General features: G+C 51.2%; 1 protein-coding gene across 3 annotated transcripts in view; it reads right to left on the reverse strand.

Annotated features, from left to right (window-relative positions):
• SLC39A11 (solute carrier family 39 member 11) overlaps positions 1-26,151 on the reverse strand; it is a 319,790-nt gene that overhangs the window by 277,886 nt on the left and 15,753 nt on the right. For all 3 annotated transcript variants that reach the window (XM_090061273.1, XM_090061271.1, XM_090061272.1), the window contains exon 5: positions 25,271-25,429. In XM_090061273.1, coding sequence (XP_089917399.1) covers positions 25,271-25,429 — 159 coding nt within the window. The remainder of the gene's footprint in view (positions 1-25,270; positions 25,430-26,151) is intronic.

A 26,151-nucleotide genomic window follows, 5' to 3' on the forward strand; every position in this document is an offset into this window, starting at 1 on the left:
TTCTCCCAGCAGAACAAATCCAAAGTGGCAGCCACAAAGCAGCAAAAATGAAACTCAAACCTCCCCTGATACCTGAGTCCCTGTGGGGCCCAAACATGCTTCTAAGGGCTTGGGAAACACGCAGCCTCTTTCAATCTGAAACCCATCCTGGCAGAGAGATTCACTCCTGTAACACAGCCCGCACGGAGAACAAGCGTCTCGTCAAGAGACTGAAAGGGCCTATAACCACTTGTGATGGATGATACTTCACTCAACTTTCTCTTGATCACCACCTCGAGAACAAGTTTAAAGCAGAGACAATTCGATACGCTTGCCTGGAAGGGAATAAAAGTGATGAAGACAAGTTGGGAAAAGCTGATCTCAACAGCGAGGATGCTTCACGGTGCCAGGACCACGGGGGGTGGTATTTGGGACTTTTAAGCATCCTCCTCTCTGAGTTCAGCCCTCACGCACCAGAAAACAGACTCTCTCAGTCTCCCGCGCATGGACGAGGTGGAAAGGACCAAGCACATTTGTTTTCAAACGCTCGGCAAACTGCCTTTAACACGATGTCCCGCCAACCTGCGTTATTCAAACTACTCAGCTGGGACCAGTTGATCCCCCTGGCTTGGGCACATGTGCACACATGCATCTCACAGGTGCGTGGTGCCGTCTAAATTACAGTCATTTCCAGCCGTTTCCCCTTTGTGCTGGGTGTTGCCCCTACTACAAGAAACTTTTGCTATTCTTCCAAGTATAAAACTGGCACCCGCTCCATGTTTGCATGCAGGGGCTGACTTCCGGCGACGAACACGACAGCCGCCCAACAGAAAACAGTATCTAGCCACGTTTTCTTCCATGCTCTGATGAAGCTATAATAAAAAAGAGTGAAAGAGGAAGCACGGGAGCCATGAAACACGGCAGCTCCTTATGAAAAGCAATTACTTTAATCAGGCTATCCCATACGCGAGTAGCACAGCGCTGTCCAGTATTTATGTCTTTGCACTCGCTTAACAACCTCTTGGAAGCACTTGAAAGCAAGCCTCTCTTTGCACCGCACAGATTATAAACGAGTCCTGTTGGCACCAGGACACGAACAGACGAAAGCAGAGGAACGTGTTAAGTGAGCCGTGGCAGAACACGGCCTTCCGCTGGGGGTCTCGTCGCTGCGCCTCGGCTCCGTTTAGGTTTAAATTAATGAGATCAGCTTTAGGAAGCCGGCAGTTTAGCATGCACCTTTGCTCATGTTCATTCGTAAATCCAATGGCCCCGATTTCTTGCTCCATTTTCAAATTGATCCCTCCTTGGCAGTGCTTCCAGCCAAAACATTGCAGCCCCGGGCCGGACCCGAAAGCCCGAGGCGCGTTAAAAGCCGCCTGGTATTTCCCTTGTCCAAACAGACTTGAGTAAAGTAAGCAAGCAGCGGGAAAAGGAGATAAACAGTTTTTTGGAACAAAGCAACATGCCGTTTTAAGTGCACGCAACATCTTTCTGAGCTACCAGCTCCTGCCCGCATTTTTCCATGCTTCGCTCGGGCTACAGCACCTTGCACGCGGCTCGTGCTTGTCCAGCAGGCCCAGCTGGGCTTGCACCAGGGTCCTTCATTTCCAGGATGCCTGTGACCAGAGAGCTGCCTTAAACCCACGGGTCGGGAGGCAGCATGCACAAGGCAAGTACTGAGCATCTTATTGCAGCAGTCCCCAGCAGCATACAGGGCACAGCTCGGACCTGCCCAGAATACAGCCCAAAGCAGCTCTGGTCCAACCACTTGGGTCAAAAGAAAGTCATAGGGGCAACCTATTCCCCGACAGCCGTTTTGCACGGGGTTTCTTCCTTCTGTTACAGCTGGTCCTAAAGTGCCGTGGGAGAGCCCCGAGCTACACGTGATCCGGTGCGGCTGCCCCCGCACTTCCAGCCGAATGGAGTCAGATTGGGAGACACCCTATGCCGGATACGGCCACGTAGCTTCTTCAAAGGAGGGAGCAGGGTATCAGAATTACCTTTTGGGCCCCTGACAAAGCCATCCTCATGAGCAAATCAACCATACTCACAAGTAACCAGCCAGATCCCCGAACAGACGGCATCCAAAGGAGGAACAGCCTCATTTATGCACCACGTTTATGAGACCTGGGCTCGCACGTCTATCTCCGTCTCCAGCAAACGGGGCCGTCGAAGCAGCCTGAGCACACCCAGGAAGCTCCCCATGACATCTCCTGTCACGTGGCTAAAACAGTGGCTCTAATTGTCCAGCATCTGCCTGCACCAGCCCCAATTCATCTGCTGCTAATTATGAGTCGCAGCTTGGCCACTTCTTCTCAAGCATTGCAGCGAGCGGAACGTGGTTTTTAATCAAGAATAGAGCAAGAAAATTGTACTCCATTATTCATGCCAGTGCCTAACAGCACTCTTTATATAATGGAGATAGAAAGCCTGATCCATTAGCTTACGGAGATTTAAGGGGCTTTGAGTGTTTCAGGTGCATCTTGTTTTGCATCTTAATTCAAAGCTTGCCAACAGCAGAGAAGCAATAATTGGTGGGGACCTGATAAAGTGCAGTGTAGAGCCAATTCCAGCCTGGCTGGCTAACAAAGGTTAGGTCAGACTTGTCTATCACAAAATGCCTGGGCTTCTCGGAGTGGAGTTCCCCCCACCTCCCCGTGGCACCCGTCTCATGGTTCAATTATTCACAGATTCACGAAAGCGATAATAAAGCCTGTGCAAATCAGAAGCAGGAATTGGAACAACCCCTGAACGCTTCAAAGAGCTGCCGAATAAAACAGAAGCCAAAGGAGGGCGCAGTATACCGGAGGAGAAAGGAGGGACAAATGCTTTTACAAAGAAATCAGCGTGCGAGAAGTGACCTGTTTGCACACACGCTCGTGTGGTGGGCCAGCTGCACGTTGCAAACAGCCGCCCTAGCCTATATTCCAGCATCACTGTACCCCCAACCCACAATGACTTCTCCCAAGGGCATCCCACCATCTGCATTTTCCTTGCTCTCCAGACTCCACCGCGATGCTCTGGCTCTTCCTCCCGGGCGCTTAGGCCTGCGCAGGTCGAGCCAGCAGGTGCCACAGAGCAGAGGAGTCCGTGAGCAGCACCACGCAGGCATCGGATCGATTTTACACTCGCCGAAAGATTTGGAAAGGAAATGCCTTTTGCAGCCACAGGGCTGCTCTTCACAATTAAGTCAGAACCCCTGATGAGATGGATCAATGGAGCGAGCTGGCCCGTGGACTTGACGGGGAGCCAAACCTGCATCAAGCTGCACAGAGCCCCCGTCAGCTCCGCAAACAAGCCGAGGCCAAAAGAAAAGCCCAGCGGTGCAACAGGCGAAGAACTCCTACTTCTAGGAGAAAGCCTTGACAGCAGGCTGTCAAGGCCCGATCCTGGGAAGTGCTGAGCCTCCCACACGCCCACTGAACTCAGCTGCTCCCAGAACCTGCAAGGATGGATAGTTTGCAGGCAGACTCCAGCTGTGCATACACCAAGGATGCAACTAAACCGATGTTGTGCATGCACTGAGAGTGCAATTAAACTGATCCAGTGCGTACACACCGAGGGTGCAGTGCACACACAGAGGATGGTGTGCACACACTGAGGGTGCAATTAAACTGATATTGTGCATACACCGAAGATGCTGTGCATACACTGAGAAGTGCAGTGTACATGCTGAGGGTGTAACCAGGCAGTTGTGCGGTTGTACAGGAAAGAGACGTGGGTTTATTGAACTCTTTAGCAGTGCAGTAAACCCATCCCTCTTTCCTGTATTATCACCCACCTGCCTGGTCCCCAGTTAGAAGAGAAGATCCGACTGCGGTGGCATTGCTCCTCTACCTGCTAATTGCAAAGAAAGGAAAGGTCAGCCCATTAGTGAAAGCGTTTTGTTGACACTTTTGCTATATCAGCGTCTTGTGGCTAGCTTGGGTAACATGGAGCTCGACACGCAAAGCCCGCTGTTACAACGCAGCTGGCAGCAACGTAACAGATGAGACACCAGAGCTCTCATCTAATAACTAGAAGCAGAGAGGCCTAAGTGAATATTAAGAAAGCCTGGTATCACTTTATCTGTAACTAATGTAATATTATTGCGGGTTCATTTTATTCCCTGCTAATTATAAGCCGCTTTGATAACTCATAATTCTCGCAAATTGCAAACAGCGGCCTTAATCACTTTCTCTGTTGATTAGTTTTAAGAGGGGGCACAAGGAATAAATCATTATTTGTGTCATTACCTCAAGAAGGAGATTGCTGGGACATTCAGCACATTAACCCTCGGAGCATCACAGCCCTGGACATGGCAACAGCCGGGATGTTTTAACCCTGTCTTGTTCCAAGAGCAGGTGGTTGGCACGCACCCAGGCTTCCCCCAGCTTCAGGGCCAGGAGCAATTTCAGGGTGCTTTAGTTACACCAGGAGAGGTCCTGGATGGAAGGAGCACGTTGGACTGCAGAGGTGAAGAGAGTGACCAAGAAGGCATCATTCCCCTCGCTATGGACCAAAGAGACGTCAGACTGGAAATGTAGGGAAATGAGCAAACAAAGGTCTCCAAATTACAAAATCATTCTCTGCTAGGGGCGAGGGTACTGGGGACAGATCACAGTCGGTGAATATACACAACGCACTAGTGGCCGGACTTCCAGGCAGAGATCGCTCTCTCCTTCCAGCCATCATCTGTTCCCACGGCACACCACGGGCCGTGAGCTGAGGCAACGTCAAGTGCAGCATCGACTTGTTAAACCAGTAACGGGAAGGTCCTGGTGGGAAATGAGGATCTCCTGAAGGAAACAGGAAATCCAGAGGGGAAAAAAGCAATCCGGACTCATGGTAGAGGTGATATTTTTTTTATTAGATCAACAAGATTTTTGCAACCCCCACCCCACCCCCAAAATTATTTAAATTGCAAGCTTTCGGGCACAAACGCCCTTCATCAGGCATGCAGGAGTCATCTATCTACTGATTGACTCCTCTGTGAAATCCTATAAAATATGAACTCTCATTTCTACCCAGGAGAACTTTTACAATCTTTTCTCCCATGCCTGATGAAGGGGGTTTCTGCTCAAAAGCTTGCAATTAAAGAATTTGTTTTGCAAAAATCTTGTTGATCTAATAAAAGATATCACCTCTACTATGAGCCCTGATGCCTTTTTCCTCTAGACCAATACGGCTATAACCTGGATACCGATCCAGAGGGGAGGCATTTACCTAAAAGAGTCGGGGAAGGACTTTGAAGTGCTCAGTTTCAGCTCAGGCTAGGCCCAAACCTGGATGAATTCAAGAAGAAACCTGTCAGCTCCGGCTCCCTCGCTGCAGCAGCTGGATTCCCCGCACTCAAGTCCGCACGAGCAGATCCAGGTGCAGGCAGCCCTAGGTACTGGGCACAGCGGCATCGATCTGCAAACGGCACAGAGGATGACAAGGGAGAGAGAGCGAGAGAATTGATCCCAGGCTCCAAAAGCAATCAATGTTTTGCTTGCATCTTCTGGCGTGGATGCCCCAAAGTTTGGTGTCATCGGCGAACTTGGCCAGTCCACTCCTGACTCCAATGTCCACATCGTTAATGAAGATGTTGAACAGGATGGGTCCCAGGACAGAGCCTTGAGGGGCCCCACTGGTCACGGGGCACCACGATGAGTGACTGCCATCAATCACAACCCTCTGGGTCCGACCACAGAGCCAATTTCCCAGCCAGTGGATCGTGGTGAAGCCAAGGCCACAACTGGCCAGTTTGGCCAAGAGGTGATCATGGGATACCAGATCAAAAGCTTTTTTGAAGTCAAGATATATGACATCAATCTCTTCTCCCTCGTCCAGGTGATAGGTCACCTGGTCATAGAAGGAAATGAGATTGGTCAAGCAAGACCTACCCGCAACAAACCCGTGCTGGCTATCGCTTAGGATGTTAGCCTGGGCCAGTCCCTCAAGGATGGTCTCCTTAATAAACTTTTCTCGGATCTTCCCCGGGAACGAGCCCTTATGTCTGAGAAGCTCGGTCTCTCTCCTTCCTCGCTAGCTCAGTCCCATACCCTTTTTCTGGATTTCTCCATGCCCGCTGCCACTGCCCCCAGCCCTCCCAGGCTGAGAGAGCCCCCCCATTCACCTCCAGAGGCACACAGCAAGACTTCCACCAACATCCCCAACAGGGAACTGTTTGCAAATAACTCAGGTGCAAGTGTCAAGAGAACCACGGAGCAAGCGCTTCAGGGAGATGGGTCCAAGATGAAGGCAGCCGTATCCAGATTCAGAGAGCACAGTACCCTGGAAGGGCTCCAGAGCCAGAGGGATTTAACAGGATTGCTCCTTTGGCTAAGGCAATATCAGTATTAAGAACAGATGGGCATTTTTGTTGTCAAGGCTGATTATGGACGTGAGCCAAAATTCTTCGAAAACGTTACGGCAGACAGGCAGGGAAGGCAACCTGATGCAATCTGAGGATGGTCCTAGACAACTGGCTGAAGACCCTATACATGAATGTGCGGCCATGTGAAAAACCTCCTAAAATTCTCAAAGCAAGCCCCCAAACTAGAGGTGCACCGATATATCGGATCGGCACCAATAAAAGAAAAATTTACATTATTGGTTATGGGTTTTTTTGCCGGTTGCAACCAATAACGTTCTCCAATAATTATGCCTCCTGGCCAGGGCCCCCGGACGCCTGGGTTCCCTCTTGCCTATGGGACCAGGGCCCCCAGATGCCTGCGTTTCCTCCCACGAGCCAGGATGACCCCGGATATATTCCCATCCCCTCAGCAGCAGGCTGGGCTGGGCTGGAGAGAAGGAGCTGCCGCGGTGTCCCGGGTCCCGGTGTGGCACGGCATGGCACAGCACGGCACAGACTATGGGCTGGGTCTGGGACGGATGCTGGAAAAAGGCACCAAATGCCGCAAACATGACTGAGACGGGGAGGGACAGGCTCAGCTGTGACTCAACCCACAGTTAATATTGGTTATCAGATTGGTATCGGTCGATTAGGCTGGTTAATAACCAGGTATCAGCCAAGAAAACCTTTATCAGTGCACCCCTACCCCAAAACCCTAATAAATCCTCTTCCCTTTTCAACGCAACCTGCCTAACAAAAGCTACATCCTTTTTATACAGTAAAGTCTAAAGTTTAAAAAAAAAAAAAAATGTCATTATTAACCACTTAAAATCTCATCAGGAAGAGAGTGGAGTTTCCATCCCATCAAAGGCTTTCATCCTCAAAAGTTCAGACACGCCAGGAAAGGCAAGTGGTGCCTTTGGTTACAAAAGAGATGATTGCTCCGGGCAAAGTCTTCAAACAGGTGACAGAGAAGCTGCTCCCAATTTCTCTCCCGAGACAACAGAACAGGTGCTCCTCTTGCAGAGGGAAAGACAGGCAAGAAATCCCCCGATGGCAATGAACTGTCAGACACAAGCAAAACCTTCAAATGGTTCCAGTCCTGATGTACTTCTGCATCCACGGGGTGACTACCATGACTGAGACAGCTAACAAGATCTATAAACCCTTTTATTCCAAGAGGACGCCCTGCCACTATCGGGGGTTACAGGCGCTTACAGGCATGCACCGATCGACGTGCCGCCATGTCTCTCGGAAGCGCCGTTCTGTTCAGCGACACATGGCGTAAAGGTCTGCAGCATCCATTTGGCACTATAACAACGGACCATTTCGGACAGTAACTGTTTGCAATAAACCTTTAAGCCTTCAGACAGTATTACAGGGGAGCCGTTTCTCAGTGGGTCCATTAGAGCCTGCTGGTGACAAGCTCCCACCCCATCACATACTTGTAACATAGCAACCTGCATTTTTACAACCCTTTATGAAGCAAGGCTTTTTTCAGCATCCAGGTGAAGAAAGGAGAAGAACCAACAAAACCTCGATTAACGGCTCATTATTACACAATATTTCCTGGTAATGATTGACTAACTAAGGAGATTAATTTAATGTGGAGGGGAGGGGGGAAAGGAGCAAAGACCGGACGGACTCTTACTCAACCGCGTGGTCCCATACGCGTCCCAGATTAGGCAGAGACAAAGCAGACATACATCAAATCGCATGAGCCGAAATCAGGGTTGTACTAAATCAGTACCGAAATGGGCTGTCTTTAGGTAAACCAGGTGTCTATTCTGCAGGCACAGCCTTCCCACGGAGTGGTTTCACCTAATGGAAATATGCATCCTCATATGCCACACATGCCCCTTTTGTACTGGTGGGGTGTCTGGGCACCAGTATGACGCCGTGCAAATCTCCCTATTCTAGATGCAGCCCAAGCCAGTGCTAAGCACAGTGCTAGAGGGATCTGGGCTGCTGGAAAAGCCAGCTTCCTATATATTCCTCCCAGTTGCAAACCGGTAATGATTCAAATCAGGAATGGCTCATCATCCTGGCAAGGCAAGATTGGTTCCTTGCTCACAACCTTTTTGGTTTCCTCAAGCCAAGCCAGAAGCCCAAACAACAGGACTGGTACCAATTCCCATTTCAAAAGAGAAAATGCTACTTTCAGCATCCCGACTGAATGGGGACCTCGAATAACCATGCTCCATGCACCTACACTCCTTGCAGCGTCTGGGTACAGCGTGCGCTCTCGCTGTCGCAAAGGGTTTCTGTGCACTGTCTCTCTTTATCTAAGCAGAGAGACAGTGCACATTAGGGCTTTTAAACCCAAAGGTTTTTTAAACTGGAAGGCTTGATAAAAAAAAAATGTCCAACAATTTGAGTTGGTCTAACAAAAGAGATCAGATTTACCCAAAGAACCTTGTCTACCTAAAGAAGCTGCATTTCAGTGCTGGGTGAGCAATTCACACGCCACATGCACAAACATGAAATGCTTTGCGATGCACTGTATGCAAAGCCATCTGTATTCACTGTATTTTCTTTCCAGAGGGAGGCAAAAGTCCTCACAGGTCTTTCCCTCCTGTTTAGAAAGAAACACTCAACCCTAAATGCAGCTCCAGGGTACACTAACCACACTTCACCTTACCCATTTCAGCTGGCCAACCCTAAACAGCCTCTCCCCCGCAGCATCTTGACAGATCAGCTGGAAAAAGCCTGCCACCGCATCACATAAGGACATTTCAACATGGCTCTGTGATACCAAGGAAACAGGACTGCAAAGCGCTGCCTGGATCGAGTCCTCTTAACTTTCCAACCATCTGAGATGCAGGAAGCAACTGGAAAAAGTGATTAGATCCTTGAAAAGAAAAGAAAAAAAATTGCTTGTAAATAGGTGAGTCACTAAGGCTGGCAACCCCAGGGCAATTTAATTAAGACTACATGTTTAAGTAAACTTAATATTAAAAATCAATCGCGGCTTTGCACAGAAGTGACTGCAAAAAGCAATCCCCAGATGCCAACCCCCAGACATGGTCACGTGCTTTAAAATTGAGTAAGTAAATGGAAGGGAACCTCTTACCACACATCAGGCTGAGAACGGAGCCGCCGGAGGAAAGGGGGGCCAACGATGACACCGCACTGATGCAGTTGCAAAAAACCAAACTGCCAACCCATAAAAATGGGGCCAACTAAACTAAAAAGATCAAATGAAATGGAGCAGCCTGCTGTATGTGCAAGGTGAAGACTGGGGCTAAAGGGGCCAAAAGAACTGAAGTGACCCCTGAGATCACATTCAGCACCTCGGCTGGGACTCACCATCTCGTCAGCCCACAGTCCTGCGGAGATCTCTTGCTGTGTAGAGTGGAGAGGCTCCATAAATGCCCAGGACAGATCATTTGCACCCTCAAGCATTTTGAGCATCTTTAAATGAGTTCATAGGATCACAGGAAAGTAGGATTGGAAGGGACCTCATGAGATGGACTAAGCCAGCCCCCGACTAAATCAGCCCAGCCAAGTGCGTTTGTCCAACCTGCTCTTAGGGATGGCATATCCCCAGCTTCTCTAGGCAGCCTGTCCCAATGGTTGAGCACGCTCATAGTCAGGAAGTTCCTCCTCATCTCCACCCTAAAATTTCCCTTACTGAAGCCTGAGGTCATTGCTCCTAGTCCTGTCCCTCTGCAGCCAAAGAGAAGAGCCCATCTGCATCCTGTGTAATCACCCTGAAGCTGTTAAAAACAAGGGAGGCAAAGAGAGGACAATCGGGAACAGTGATTTAGTCATTCTAGCTGATTTGCTTTTGGAGGAGAAGAGAAAAGAGAAGGAGGAACTCAAAGGAACTAGTGCATGTGCATGTATATGGGTGTACACGTGCGTAGGGAAGGGCCCCATGTCAGAAAGCAAGACAAGCCCGGGGGGAGAGTCTACATCTAGCCCAAACCTGCTAATAAAACCCAGCCCCAGGGAAAGGGTAACTCAGCACAGATGCAAGTACAACAGCATCAGACTAAGCCTTCTCCTAATATTCTCGCTGCAAGAATTTCCTTGTCCAAGGCATCCCCTCCCCCTGACTGAAGTATCCTGTCCACTTCAAGGACCGCAGACATGATAAACAAGCTGTTTAGGATGCAAAGACTCATCAGGCAGGAGTCTTTCTGCAAGGCCCAAAGGTTGCCCCTGGAAAAAGCCCGGCCAGTCAGCAATACTGCACGGATGGGGTCACATTAAGATGGGGTCTCTCTTCTCTATGCAAAATGCCCACCTACAGCTCTCCTTTTCATTGCGAAGTGCTGCGTGGTGCAGACAGCAGAGGATGCAACCTCACGGGCGGCTGAGATCTGACGCTGCCACGATATGCAAGGAGGCATACTGCACTTCTCCTGCAAAGATATAACCTCCATCTTATCCTGCAGGCCAAGAGTCCACCCAAGATGAGAATACTTATCCATATGTGTATAGTCAGAGACACTTGGGAGCTTTGAGGATGGAGAGCAGTATTTAATTCAAAAAGCAATCAACATTTGGAATAAATCATACAGAGCAAAGGAGCATCAGGGGCCCAGCTTCTATTAAAAATGGAGATGGGGAGCAGCAGAACAAGCAAAGTACTTAAACTAGTTTTTGATCAGCCCTCCCCTGTGTAGCAGAGTCACTTTAGTGCCATTTAATTACCTTCAAATAAAAATTAGTGATGCATGCAGGCACCTCGTGCCCACCACCTCTTGCAAACCAGGTGGCAAAGCAACGGTTCCTCTGACATCCACCCTCCTCCCGCGGCTTCCTCAGCTGCACTGAAACATACCAAAGGCCGGGGGGCATCAGCGCAGCCCGGGGCTGGGGAACATCAAGCCCATTTCTGGCTGTCGGGTTTCTTCTCCTTCCCCCTCCAGACATGCAGATGTTTCGCGCATCAGCCCATGCAAGAGCGACCTCAACAGCCGCAGCACCCAGGAGACACTAACTTCAATGCTTTAGAGCCATCCTTCAGGAGCGGTGGTGCAGCCAGAGGGAAACAGTGGTGGGGGAAACACTTCCCCAGGAACAGCTCTTGCATGCTCACTCAACAATCGCATAAAAGTATTGCTTTTGGATATGCTGGAAAATGCAATGCAACAAGGGAAAGAGGAACACTTTCGTTCCCCTTCCCTGGCTATCAACTGGCTCGCTGGGAAACAAAGGGCCAAGACCGTTACTGGGGTTGTCAACTGCCCCATGACGTGCCAGAGGAATGGACTGAAATCCCAAGCTTAGGAGTTTGCTGCCAAGTCCCTTCTTCTTTCTCAAACGATTTCTGCTGCCAAAAAAGCACAGAGATACCTAACGAGATAAACCCTTCCTCTTGTGGGCAAGAGAAGGGTGCAGGGGGACAACACAGACCAGTCTGAGGTGCCCCAGAAGGCAACATATCCCTTGGAAAAGGAGCCCACTAATCCCATTTGATCTGATGACCATTTCTCACCTGCGCCACCTCCTCACATGCCATCACGCTACCTAGTGTGCATCACGAGGACCGAAAACCAAGGTCTGAAGAGGGGGGACTGCAGGAAGCACATGGGCAATGCGCAATGCAACCACCCTCCCTCCTCTCCCCTAGAATAAGGATAAACCCTGCATCGTGGCCCTTCCAAAAGCAGCAGATAAATCATATGCTGGAAGCAGCCACTTCTTTACCTAGCTAACCCTGCATCGTGGCCCTTCTCTTGCCTTTATCTGAGGCTCAGCAAAGCGAGGACAGACAGTGCTATTATTACAGGGGGGTCGAGACAGCAATGGTTGTACATGCTTCAAAAATGCAGAAGGAAATACGTATTTACCTACATTTAAAGGACTGCCCATCTACTTCCAGCTAGCATTCCCACCCATTGTCCCGTGACCATGATTTGTCTCAAACCCACTTGCTGCCTGAAGCCGGCCCTTTGCTCTGCCCTGGCAGCATCTCGAGTGCGATTAGGATGCGCCTGCCTTCCTCCTCCCGACTGAATCCCAGCTGCTTTCCTGACCCGAGCTCTTTAATTACTGATTCCTGGGTCTCTTCACCCTACGGCTTCCAGCGCCACGAAACTAATCAGGCCTCCGGGTTCATTAAGGAGAGCTACTGCGCTTCCTGTGCCTTCGCTCTAGTAACTCAGACAGGCGGTGCTGCCTGGAATAAATAAAGTCATTTCATTAAATTTATTCTAAAGGGCTACAGGCTCCAATCCAGCCCCAGCCATTCCCCCAAGACGGGCTGTGCCCGAGAGCACCCGCATTGCCTCCGGCACCTTCGCTGCAAGGATCACTTCCCTGCACAGAGCAAGGAGTTCGATGTCTACCAGCGGTGCCCAGGCATGCAATGAGCTGAAGAAGGGAGACGCCGCTGTTGCATGTGATCCAGGGCATCACTTCTCTTGCACTCTAGGCTTTGGGCTTTAGATGCAACCGTTTTTCTAAATGGTTAACACATAATAGCATACAGGCGTCTATCAGTAAAAGCAGCAGATAAATCATATGCTGGAAGCAGCCACTTCTTTACCTAGCCAACTAACACCACGACCAAATACTAGTAGGAGGGACTGTGACTAACTCAACGTCGTTATAACTGCATGTGTTTTTTTCCTGCCCTCCTCTCTCAGGTTGGGCAAGGAAACATCAAGGTCAAGGCCACATGCATTTACAGCCCATTCCACCTTCCGGGTAAGCAACGTGCTTGGGTTTAAACGTGCACGCCAAATTCCTTCGTCGGCAGCGCTTCACCATCGGCTCGGAGGATGGCTCTGGGCCTCTTCTTGCCCACGCCAGCTTTATGAGTACTTGGGTAAAAAATGCCATCCACTTTCATCAACTTACACCTCATTCGGCTGGGATGATGTAGTTGGGGCTCGTCCTGTTTTGAACAGGGGGCTGGACAAGATGTGACCTCCTGAGGTCCCTGCCAACCCTCCTTGTCTGCGATTTGCTCCAGTGCAAGTCAGAAGAACAGGACACTTTGTCTGCACGCCTACGTAAAAAAGTTTCATTTTGGAATAAAAGGGGCAGGAAGGGAAAGACAGAAAGGGCGGGGGGCAAGACTTAAAAATCTGGGGTTAAAATGGCCTATTTTATTTGAGATTTGTGACAAATGGGTGATCAAAACATGTGCACGAACCAGCACAGCTGGTACTTCCTGAAGGGATAATGCTCTCCAGCCAGGTGTATCATGACTTACTCATGTCCCGTTCAGAGCCAGGCTTCAGGTCCTTATTATAGAACCTGTCTTCTCTGTTAAATAAAAGGCAGCCTTATTCTCCCAGGACAAATAGCAGGCATCAGCTGTCTTGTGGTAAACACGCAGGGAAGACCAAATGCCTGTAGTTTCGGTCGGGGGCAAGCTCATCGAGGCCAGGGGTATACGGCCAAAGGCCTCGTCGTTACAGCAATTTGCTACCTTGGAAAAACGGCAGCTGGAGCAGCCAAGGCAAAGCCAAAAAGACTTGCACTTCACGTCATTGTAGAAAACGAGGGTGGGGAGGGACCTCAGGAGGTCCCATCTAGTCCAGCCCCCTGCTCCAAGCAGGACCACCCCATCTCCATCATCCCAGCCACGGCTTTGCCTACCCGGGGCTTCAAAACCTCCAAGGATGGAGACTGCACCGCCTCTCGGTCGCCTTGTCCAGTGCTTCACCACCCTTCCCATGAGAAAATTTTCCCTATGGGGCAGAGCTCCCTGCCTCATACAGGGTACTCGAGCAGCACCATTCAAGTCATCACACTAGCAGCTGTGACTGCGCGCCTGGAGCTGCACAATGAAAACGTGCAAGGAACTCGCACAGCAGGCTGTCTACACCAAACAACTGCCTTTAGTACTGGATTAGCCTTCGCATTAAAAGCCAACTCATCACCTCTGCAAGCTCTTCAGGGCAGGGACCAGCTTCACTGAGATGAAGATGCTTTACCATGACGGTAAGGTCTGAGCAGCAATTTTTAGGGTATTTACCCTCCCAGCACCCCTATAAAGGTAAGACCATGCCATTATCTCCATGTGACAACAGGAAAGAGACCCTGATCTTATATAAAAGCACTTAACTCATGGAACCGCACACAAGCTAGGTTCCCTTTGCAAAGCCTGAGGCTAAGCAACTTGCCCAAGGTGATGAAGGTGATTTGTGGCAAAGCAAATCTGGGACTCCCAAGTGCCGGGCTGACGCTCTAAAATGAGAGCCATCCTTCTCCCGCATCCTCAGCAAGCCAGCTAAGCAGGCACAAGCCCAGAGTGAGGGCGGGACTGACTTTAAAGCGCTTGCTGCCGAGTCTAAAAGGAAGCGTATAAAATATGCATGAATGCCGGCTCTTTAGAACAAACCTTCAAAAACCAACAGCATGTCAGGAGCCAGGATGATTCACGGTTTCCTTTGATAGCGAGCTGACACTCCGCTGAGTTTTTATATCTCTCTATTTTCAGTGATCTACATAAAAGCAATTTTCCTTTCATTGACATGTTCACCACCCTTCTGCTTGCAATCTGACTCACTTTTGTCACTGTCACTCTAATGGCAGGTTTAGGTTTCATGGCGGGCCTGCTTTCATTGGGGCTGGGAACGCGCCTTTGAGTTTCCACGCAGCCTGGGATCAAAGGGAAGCTGAAGAACTGTCGATAGCGCTCCGCGCGCCAGGGGACACACGGGGCTGCATCCAGCTGCTCCAAATAAGCGGGTCAGTCCTCCAGGGGGGACGTGACCGCGCACGGCTTAAACAGTCCCCTCTCCAGGGGAGGCTCTTTGCTACGCACCCAGCTCAAAGCCCCTGGAAACCAATGCAGAGGCTCCGGTTGACTTTGCCAAGCTCAGAAGCGCCTAAGCAAGGCAGGAGCTTGGGATACGTCTATGCTGGGTACGGACATGGATTGCACCCACTCCTCAGACCAGAAGTAGGGCAAGCAACCTTCGCGTGGGACCCCAAGCTGGCTTCAGGGAGTGGGTGCGCATGGCCTGGCAGCATCCCCAGCATCCAGGGGCTGCCGAGGCAGGATGCAATACCCAGATGCAGCTCTTGCCCTTTTCCCTCTGCCATCAAGACCCTACTACTATGGAGGGGTCATCCTGAAACACCCCCAGCTTGTTTCAGAAGACCCGGGGGCTCACACCACTCTGGCCCTCAGAGACGCACACGTAGCCAGTGCAGGCACTCGAGTGCAAGCACTGCAGCCGCCCCGCTGCAGGGTGCAGAAGGTTTGTGCTTGAAGGAAGGATCCAGGCTGGAAAGCAAAACTCCAGTTAGGCAGGGATCGGAGCGGACTCCGACTTCCCAGTTTCCTCATCCTGCTTCTGGAGACACCAAGCAGCACGGCCGCTCTTTGCTCATCCCAGAGGAGAAGGGGAAACCAGAACGAATCGCATCACGGATGTGGGGCCAGAGTTCAGACTCGCGCACGCTGGAATACGAACAGGATCCCTCTTGCCCATTGTTTTCCGCTTTCCTTTTTTCCGCTGCGAAGCTCCACGATGGCACGCACTTAGCTCAAGCTCGACGCGCACATACAGCACATCAAGATGCACTCCAGTTACTAGCATCTCTCTATCTAAGCAGATCTAGCGATACAAAAAAAAAAAGAAGTCACAATGACATCTGTGATGCTGGTGACAGGAATATGACAAGTTTTCATTCCCTGAGCCACTTCTGAGGTTTTAAAAAAATAAGAGTGCCATCATGGAAATGTGCTTGACAAGTGGTCTCGTCTTTCCCTGGATGTAGCAGCGGGAAGAGGTGTGGGCTTGGGCACTTCCCCGATTTATCCGGGAAACCAACACATGGCATAGCACGTGTGATCTATGGACATAAAGAACAAAATGTGGAGAGCGAAGTAATATTTACTGATCCGCTCGACTGAGCTGGTGGATGGGAGGATGTTTTCTCTGCGAGCACCCCTGGGAATGCAATCTCAATAGGGATCTGGCTATGGGCATTTCTTCACCGGAGAAGTGACTGGGGTTTTTAAAGGGGTGTTGCCCCCATTTTACTTCCCATCCCCAGAGACAAAATGCTCCGGCCTGTACGTAGCGCTGCTTTCCACCCACACAAGGGTTGTGCTTAAGCCTGAACCGTACTTACATGCAAGCTGAAGATCCGCTGTAGGCCTCACACGTAAGTGGTTCTCTTCTCCCACCTACCCAGGACAGACCATGCCTCCTCCTACTTGCTCACTGGTGGAAAAACAAGGCGCATCTACATGTGCACTGTAATGCACATTAGCCTATTTTAATGCGCATCAAAGTGCCCCCGCAAAAAGTGCTTTTGAGCTAATATGCATTAAAATAGGCTAGTGTGTGTTTTTCTAGATTTAATGCACATTACTTAAAGAGGTTTAATGAATATGTAGACGCGTCAACAAAGAGCAGCTCAGCGGCGAGGACCTGGGAATGCAACCCAGCGCAAGTCCCAGTGCTTACAGATAGAGGCTCAATCTCTGCAGCTGGAGCTCAGAAAGGGGGTCGTAGCCCAAAGCAGACACGGCACACAAGTGAATCTGGCACCAGCAGACACCCTTGAGCCCACCTGCAGCGTGGCCACTTGCAGCCAGCAGCTAATGGCCAAATACTGCACAGAAAGCATGCGTGCTGGGAGGAGCCTCAGCAGAAAGGCAGAGGTGCCTCAAGCTGGTCACTTCTGTTTCTACTTCGAAGTCACCCCAGAACCGGGATGCAGCTGGTCACGCTGACCGCTCTGCCTCTGCCTGGATAACCTGGAGCAGGCTGCCCCCGTGGCCCCCTCCACGGTCACTTGCAGGACAAAGAAGGTGCCAAGGTTCAAAAGTATATTCCTGATCAGAGCAGAGCAACCCTTAAACCCGGGGCACGGTGTTTGGAGACAGCAGATCAGCTCTGGTTGCTGTTATGGGTTAGCAGGACTAGATAAAGCCCTAATTACGACAGACTGCTCCGTGGCTCTGGGCTGCGGACAGGACTCCCCCCTGCTGTTCCTTTAAGAGTGCCATCCGTGCCCACCCCGTGACACGGCCATCCATTTTCAACGTGCAATGTTTGCTCCTTGCGTCAGGGCCTTATCTTACAAAATTGCCCATGAAACGCTCGAGCCCACTCATCGCAGGCTATTTGTTCAGCACCGGCTGACAGCACCGCTTCTGTCCTCCCCCAGATTTCTCCAGCCCAAGCGCTAACCCATCCCTTTTATATGACGGCTTCAATTAATTCTGGAGGAACCACGTTTTCTATCAACTCGGAGCCTTTTGAACTTAAAAAGCAGAAGATTCACATTAGATGGAAGAGTCCACAGAAACACACGCTCATTATAATCCTTGTGGTTACTCATTTCCTAAGGGGCAGCTGTCCCGATGCACAACGGAGCCTGTTCGATCTGATGGAATACCCTAGTTGGTCTCAAACCCGGGTCTCCAAAACCACCTCGGCAGGGGCTGCAGGCCTGGGCTGAAGACTTTAATAAACCCAGAAGCGCAGATGCACATGGAATGCGAAACTAATTAGCTCTTTCCAGGACCCGCAGCTGAACAGGAAACAGAGAATTAAAAATGGAAGCTGTTAATGGGCATATGCCTTGCAGGCATGCAGAACTGCACAAGAGAAAACTTCATCCCCGTTACAGATAAATGCACAGGCTGAACCCAGGTGAACCTTTACATCTTCCTGGAACAATTAACCCACCATTTCCAGCTGAACACAAACTTCGTGAGAGTCATATTAAGAGCCCTACAGCTTAACAACTTGTTTCTTAGGAGCAACATGCCCCTCTGTGAATATGCTCTTCCATCAGGCAGGTCTCTTGAGCTGCATCACATTACCCGGGGACCACTGCACATCAGGGGTATATTGTAACAGACCATCCAGTGACCTGAATACAAGAACCCAAATACAAGACCCAAGCAACCAGTGACCCAAGTACACGACCCAAGCAACTCCAGTGCTAATGAACAAGCCCCTTGCTGAGTCCCGAGGTGCTTGCAATCATGTCTTAAGTTTCTAGTCAGTCTTAAGTCTCTATCCTGGTTGCACTTATAGAAGTCTGATAAGCAAGTTGTGACCTGCTGCACGTGGACACATGGTCTTGTTCCACATTTGGGACAACAGTAAAGATCACGTGTGGCTTTCTTCTGACACTGAAGACACCACCATGCTAGAACAAAGAGCAGGTCTATCCTTCAGGCCCTTCTCTCTCCTTGAGAGCACAGCTTCTACTAATAGCTTGAGATTTACCCTTGCAATTCCTCTGCTCTGTGGCTTCTTCCTAGAAATGTGAACTCACACATACACACGCGCTTTCCTGGGATGTTTTTGGGCCCAGATCGGTTGAAGCTCGTTCTGACACATTGGTACCCAGGACAAATTCTCATGTTAATCCAGTTTTGCCCTCGCTTCTGCAAGTCCTCCCAAATGCACACATCCCCGACTCTGTACTTGTTGGCTGAAGTGTATGGAAAAACATCACAGTGTAAACCAAATATCCGACTGACTCAGGGACTTCATGCTCCCAGGAGGGAGGCATAAAGGCAAAATGCCTTGGAAAGGTTCGAGAAGCTGCTCAGAAGATGAAAAGCAACGTGACTGTCAAATATTATTGCATTCCAGGGAGGTTAACTGTGCCCCTGCCTGCTCACACAAACAAGCTTTCCTCTCGTGCCATGCCCCATGTCTTGCATCTTCGGCCTGCTGCACTTGCGCTGGCTAATTAAAATCGTTATGCAATTGCAATTTACAGCTTGAGAGATGCCAGGAGCAGGTCGGAAAGGCACAGGAGCAGGCAGGAAATTCAAAATTGCCTTGACAATGTTCCACAAAGCGAGAGAGAGAGAGAAAGACGGATGCCTGGGTCTGTGCCTCTGCTCTCCCCCCATCCTCTGATCTCCTGCTCAAGCAAACAGCTCTAAAATAAACAGCAAAGGGTGGTCCGCCATTCAGAAACGGCCGTATTGATTTACCCCATACTCCGTGCTTGTGCTGACAAAGAAAATTCAGTCCTCTGGGATTCACATGATGGACTTAGAGCCGTGCCTCTCCAAAGCCCTTTCCCCTACAATCATGTTTTATGCTGGAAAACATCGACAGGCTCTTGGATCTCCCTGAATAATGACACGCTGGCTCCGACGCAGCATTGGAAATGAACTTCTGGCTGTCCTTTAAGATCATCCGCACACACCCAAAGCCTCTCTCAGGTCCTGCCAATTCTTTCGTTCGTCTTTAGAGGCAGCGCAAGTCCATGGCTGTCCAACCCTCCCCCTGCCACTCCCGAGCGATGGCATCTTTGCACTGCAAAATAGATCAGAGCAAGCAAAACCCTGAAAAAAAAATACGGGCACCAAGAAATCTTGCCGTGGGCTGACGACGCAGCGACGTCGGGCGCTGCCTTTGCAGAGGGCATCGCCCTTTCAGGAGGCTGGGGACAGGCTGGATTTTAACACACAGAGAGAAGAGTAATAGCAATGCAAGACCCAAAGGTAGAGGAATCGAATAGATTAAGCCTTGTTATCCTGTTAGTCGTCCCCTTCCCCCTGCACACACAGAGCATGTTACGTCCTCAGGGTGTGGGAAGAATCACGGAGCAAACAGGAGGCAGATGCACCCAGGCACACACTGTGTACTCTAGCTGTGGGTGGGGAGGCGCACACCACCCACCAGGCTCTTTTTGCAAGGCTTGGTTTTTCATTAAAGCAAATCTACTTTCTCCTCTCACCCTCCCTTTCAGCCCCTTTCCCCCACCCAGGGCCAGGAGCCTTTGCTATTAAGGTCGCTTAACTCTACACGACGTTCAGAGCAAGGAGCCTGGAAAGGATAAGGAAGCTGGGTGCACTGTGTTGGGTGCAAGCTGTATGGAGAGTACGGCCCGCTCAAAAGGCCTCCTTCTGCTTTGAGCCGTGCACATCAAGAGAAGACGGAGAGGGAACTCGACTGCTTTGCACCGGTGCTGATGGGGAGAAGAGACAGCTGACAGCACAAGGCTTTCTGATCCAGGAGGAAGGGCCTCGCAAGCTGTCCTAGAAGGAAGCTGAATGTAGACAGGTTCCCACTACACCTATGGAAAGTGCAACCAATTAGCCACCGGTTGCAGTTGCAACCAATTTCCAAACAATCAGCCATTTCAATCAGCCTACGGGCCTGAGCAGCAAAGCAAATCAGGCTGCAGTTGCTCCAGGTTTACAGGTCAGCTCTTTGGGGACACGCCATAGTTGGTGCAAAGAGCCGAGCCCAAACACCCGGGTGCAGGTCCCTGCCTCTGCTTCCCCCCACTCCCAGGAGAGCCCGGGATCCCCACTCCCACACCGGGCTCCAGCTCCGAATCGCACAGGCCCCCTCGGACTGCTGCACCGCCTTGCTTTTAGCCCTTCTCACCCAAGTCCTCCCCCACTCAGCCCGACCAAAACCAGATTTAGGCACTGAAAAAAAAGTAGACCTTGACTTCTTCCAAGGATCTGGTTGCCTGCAGCTGCCGTCGATGCTGGCGGGAGGCAAAGACCGAGTCGCTGGTTCTCAGCCCGAAATTCCTATACCAGCACCGTGGTCAGTGCCTGGCAGGGCTAATAAAGCCAACAGCACACAGCAGGGCAAAAGCCAGTTTTGGCCTGGATTGAACATGTTTCTGCTCCTCTCCTGACCACTGCTGTGACCCGAGTCTCTCCTGGCTGAAGCCGACAGTTCAATCCACAATGAGCATGGGGATATCCCCCAATCGCCCCAGACTGCAGCCGATCCAGCTTTTCCCCACAAAAACCTCCAAGGAGGGAAATACAACCAGGTCGCCGGGCAGCTCGTCCCACTGTGCTACGGCTCTCCCAGGCCCCATTTTTCCTGGTGTTTGATCTAAATCAGCTTTGCTGCAGCTTGAACCCATTGCCCCAGCTCCTGTCCCCTGCAGCAAGGCAGAGCAACATCCCTCCGTCTTCTTTCAACTACTGGAAAGCTCGTATCACGTCCCCGCTGCTTTAATCTGCCTCCCTTCAAATTAAACAGACCTGGGGCCTTCAACTTGTTCCCCCCAAAGGCGGACCTTTGTCACCATCATGGTTTCCCCTCCAGTTTCCTTACATACTGATTGCAAGCTCCTCACTATAGATCTCATTCCCAGGGGAAAAGGAGTTGAGAAAACATTATTTCAGCCTGAGGGCTACGGTTCAAAGACAGGGAAGCAGAACAGGAACCCTGTGCCGTGAGGCTCTGACAGCTCTCCAATAAATGCAGTCGGAAAGCATTGCCATACATGGGTTTATTACTGGAAACATGAAAGAGATGGCAAAGCCACGAGACGTTTCCCTGGTTGGGTGCTAGGATGGCCCGCGGACGTGCACAGGCTCCGCCACAGGGCTCGGAGGCGATTCTCTCAGCAAGGCTAGATGATCCTTTCGGGGCAGCCTGGTGTGCGTCGGCATCCTGCCTACCAGCATGTTTATCTAGCTCAGCGTCTTGGGTTGTTTTTCTCCCCTTCAAGCCAGTGTGGTTAGAATAACAATCAGAAACAGACACCTCTCCCTTTTCCCTGCTTCCCTGAACAGCCCCTATTATGCTTCGAGATAAAAAACCATCGCGCAGCGAAAACTGGGCCATCCGCCTGAAAGGCTTGTTGATTGCTGCTTCTGCAAAGAGAGAACATCAGAGCTGTTTGCTGACAGCAGGTGCTGCTTGGAGCCCTTCCAAAAGGGTCCCTGCTTGTAGGAGGCATATTCGGTGCGCCGGCGCGGCTGCTCCAGGCATTAACGCCAGATCTCGAATGCTTCTGCAAACCCTTCAGGTCACGGGCTGCTCCTCGCGTGGGCAGGTGTTGTCTAACACAATTGAGGCTATTCCAGCTGGGGCTTTTGGACACCGCCGCAATACAGATATCTGCATTTGGGGCTGCTTTCTCCACTTGTTCTTCTCCCTTTACAGACAAAACTTCCCCAAGGCAGGAAGCTAGGGAAACTGAGGCACGGAGCCTCGAAGCTCGCGGCCAGTCAAACCCTGGCCCTGGCATTGTGGTCCCCAGCCCCATGCCCTCTCCATCTCTCTCCTTAGAGGAAGTAAGCAGCAGCAATGAATGCTGGCAGTGGGTTGTATAAAGAAGTTGGCTCGTAGGAGGATGCAGGATTCCTAGATGAGGAGCGACGGGCCCAAGTTAGCAAGAGAAGTTGCACGCTGCAACGAACTTCTTCACCTGGGAAAGCCAGCGCCCCACGGACAGTGCGGTGGGGAGGTGCTAGCCAAGACCAAGGCGAGCCTGGATCCCCAGGTACGGGTGACAATCCAGCCCAGAGGAGCCACCACCGTGCTGCTGGGTCTCCCTGCTCCCGCGACGGCGGCTGTCACAGTTCGCTTGCAAGGCCGTGACCCACCGCGCTCGATGCAAACACGCGCAGACACAACCTAGAGTCTCTCACACTCCACATTTCCTTATTACTTGACGGCGAACATTTTCAAAGGCTCTCAAGTCGGAAACAGTTAAAGCTAAAAATCCAACGGATTAGATTTTCTCCCTTTGTGACGAACTTAATGACTTAAACTGTTCAGCATCATTAGCCAATTTGTCTCCGAGGATTTCAAAACCCCTACAAAGCTCCATTGTTGAGCAAATGCTTTCGTATGTATCATTAATAATCATACCCGTCCTCTTTGAACAGCCGGCAAATGAGCAAGTGAGAGAGAGAAATTCCTCCTCTCTCCATCAGCGGAAAAAAAAAAAAAAGGGATCACAGGCACCAAATCAAGAAGTCATTCGAAGTTTAGACTACCCGTTGCTATATACCAAAGCAGCAAGTGTCCGGCACATCAAAGCACTGCCCTCTTCACATGAAGAACAGCCCATTAAAAAAAATAAATAAATAAATCCTTATTTTCATCTTCTCTCAGCAAAAACGCTTGCGTGTTAATACCCCACCCCTGAATTCCCACAGGCCCCTGGTCCATTAGCATCTTCATTGTGAAACTGCATTGCTTTTTTTCTTGGATCTTCTTTTCAAGCCAATCTGCAGGAGGGGAAATCAAAAGCAGCATAGATTCGAAGTGACCAAACAGTAGCTGGAGGTGCTTGAGTGGCAGTCAGCAATGCACTTGGTGGGAGAGCGCTGAACCCAGAAATGGGAGAGAGGGGGGCACGGAGCCAAACGCACCCCTACGTAAAGTGGCTGCAGCCAACAGAGTTTCCCCAGGGAAGAATCCAGCCTATTACACTTGTCAAGCAAAATATCCAAAATTGCACTCATTTAACTGGGTCACTTCCAAGCTCCTTCCATCACATCCTCCACAGCCCACCCAGTCTCTGCTGCACCCGACTCTCCACGAGAGAGAGGACACGGGGCCATAGCATCACGTCCATCAGCCAGTCTTCGGATCAATCTTTGTTCTGCGCCACATGCTGTACAAACAAGGGGGCTCCCCCGGGTTACCTCAATGCAAATGCAGAGACCCCCCAGCTCAAGCAAAACGCAGCACATCAGCTGCAGTCTCAGGCTTTGATGGAGGGGGCGCTTCATTCCCCCAGCTCGCAGAAGGGGATGAAAGCAGAAAGGCCTCTCCCATAGCCTTTCACTGCAGAGGGAGTTGCTCTCTCCAGACCCTTGCAGAGTTGCTGCTAGTCACCGTGCAAGAGTGACATCCCAAAGCAAGAAAAGGATGTGGTGGGGTGCAACTGCAACTGCAAGCCCCACCACAGCATCCTGAAGCAAAAGCAGGGAAGGACCCGCCAGCCTCCCTGTACCACGGGAAGCGCGGTGCTGAGCGGAGCTGGAAAACATGCTGTTTACAAGCCAAAGCGCAGTTAATCTCCTGTTGTTATTTTAATTGGGTTTAAAAAGCAGGAGCTCGCGACAAAGGGGAGAGTTCGAAGCAACGCTGGGAAGTCAGCCGGGATTTTTCTCCCTTTTTTTGGGCAAAAGCGCAGCTTTGAAGCAAGCATTCAGCAGCGTCAGGTGGATTAACCCGGCGGGGCACTGCATCTCCCAGCTTCACCCCATGCTGTTTGGAAACACGAATGCCATTCAGCCTGCTGAGAGCCAGCAAGACAGCCCTGCGCGGCCACGTGCTACAGTGCTCATCCACGCGCCAGTCCCAGTAGGTGGGCAGCCCAAACAGAGGGGGACCTCCACGTGGAGTATCACTGTGCCCCATACCCTCCCCCTCCTCCTGCAGTCTCTCTTACTCCTCACGTCCCATGCAACCCCAAACGCCCACGCTCCCATTGCAAAACCTGGGCTAGCTGGGGTGCTCCCAGGCCACGCTGTGCAACTGTTTGCTTTCTCTGTTGGGAAACACGAGCTGCCGCAGCTGACCAAACAGAGCCGAGGGGCCTCTTCAGTGGAGGCGACGATCGCAAAGGGCAGCACGGGCAAGGGATGGTTGGTTTTAAAATGGTTTCTGCACACAAGCTGGTGGGGTGTGGACAGCAAAGGTCCCTAGAGCACGAATGAAGAGGGAGCTACCCTGGCTGGTTTGCTAACGCATGGCTGAATCCCAGGTACCATGGCATGCCCAGGCCAGTGGTATAGACACCGCTCTCCCCACCCAGGTTTTCACAGTTATTGTATGTCATACTTTCACAGGCTCATAGACTTCGGAGACCAGAAAGGCCCAGGGTGATAATTCAGTACAATCTCCCACAGAAGCAGCTGCAGGATTTCCCAGCACAAATCCCTCGCTATTAGAAAAGCCTCCAGCCTGCATTAAAAAATATATTCTGGGGATTGTAAATGCTCCTTTCCTGGAAATGCCAATGCTCTCTTGGGATTATTGGGTAACTTCCTTTCTCCAATCTTGACACAAGAAAAAGTAAAAAAAAAAGTTTCAGAGGTGCAGGGCCCGCTTTAGGTCATGCCAAGGGCCTCAGCAATCCCACAGGAAGGGATGGAGAGCCAGGGACGGACGCCAGCCACACTGCCCTCCCAGCACGGAGACCAGCCTTCCCCTCGGGCAAGGCAGAGGTTCAAAAGCAATGTGCCACCTCCTTGCAGGCCTGTCCAGCTGCAAGGCGGCTACAGGAGGCACGTGAACCCCAGAGACCACGCGGCAGCAGAAAGCAGAGCACCAGGCACGTACTCACCAGCATGGGGAGGAGGAGGTCAGCAAAGTAGACGAAAGCTGCTCCCAGGGTGAAGCCCACGGCCACCGGGATGAAAGCAAAGGCCCCGAAATTCCCGGCGTCCTCGACCATTTCGATGGCAGGCGCCAGGAGCGACCAGTAAGACGCAGCAAGCATGACCTGAGGGATGGAGAGCGAGGAGAGTTAGCGCGCGCGTCCCATGGAAAAGCCCTCCGACCACGATCCAGGCACCTGCACTGGGGAGGCTCCCAGCCTTCCCGCTAGGTCATGAGCCCTTCCTTCTGCACCAGCGATGGCTGCAAACAGCACCAATTAACTCCAGCTCCCTGCCGGCACTACCTCCCTTGGTGCAACCCTCGAAGGCCGCCGGACTTTCCCTCCTCACTGTTTAACAGCTCAGGTGAGCACAAGGGAGCAAGGAGCACCCCGCACTGATGCAATTCATCCTCCACAGCTCAGCAAACTCACCACCCACCTACCCCTGGATCTGCTCAAGGCCACAGGGCAGGAGCAGCCTCCTGGTTCCCGTAACGCGCCGTTTTGCTAATTCAGACCTGCTTGGAGCTGTGAACCGGGAGGTGGAGCAGGGCCCAGTGAGCCCCAGTGCTTTCTGGATGGCCACAGTGCAGAAGCAGGGCTCCCCACGGCGTGCTGCGGTCACAGCCCAGCAGCACGTGCCATCACACAGGCTAAAACGCTTCAACGTCTTAAACCTTTACAACAAACAGAGTGGCCGGGCCATTAAAAACCCAGCAGTGACGTGAAAGCCGGCTTCCCCACAGAGCTAATCGCTGAAGTACACAAACGAAATGAGGCCAGGATTAAGCGGGAGTCCTACCCAGCCACCAACTTTCCCTGAACCAGACTCGAGTCAGGAAGAG

This window comes from Crocodylus siamensis, chromosome 8, assembly GCF_052110815.1.
Source record: "Crocodylus siamensis isolate JL-2025a chromosome 8, ASM5211081v1, whole genome shotgun sequence".
NCBI lineage: Eukaryota > Metazoa > Chordata > Crocodylia > Crocodylidae > Crocodylus > Crocodylus siamensis.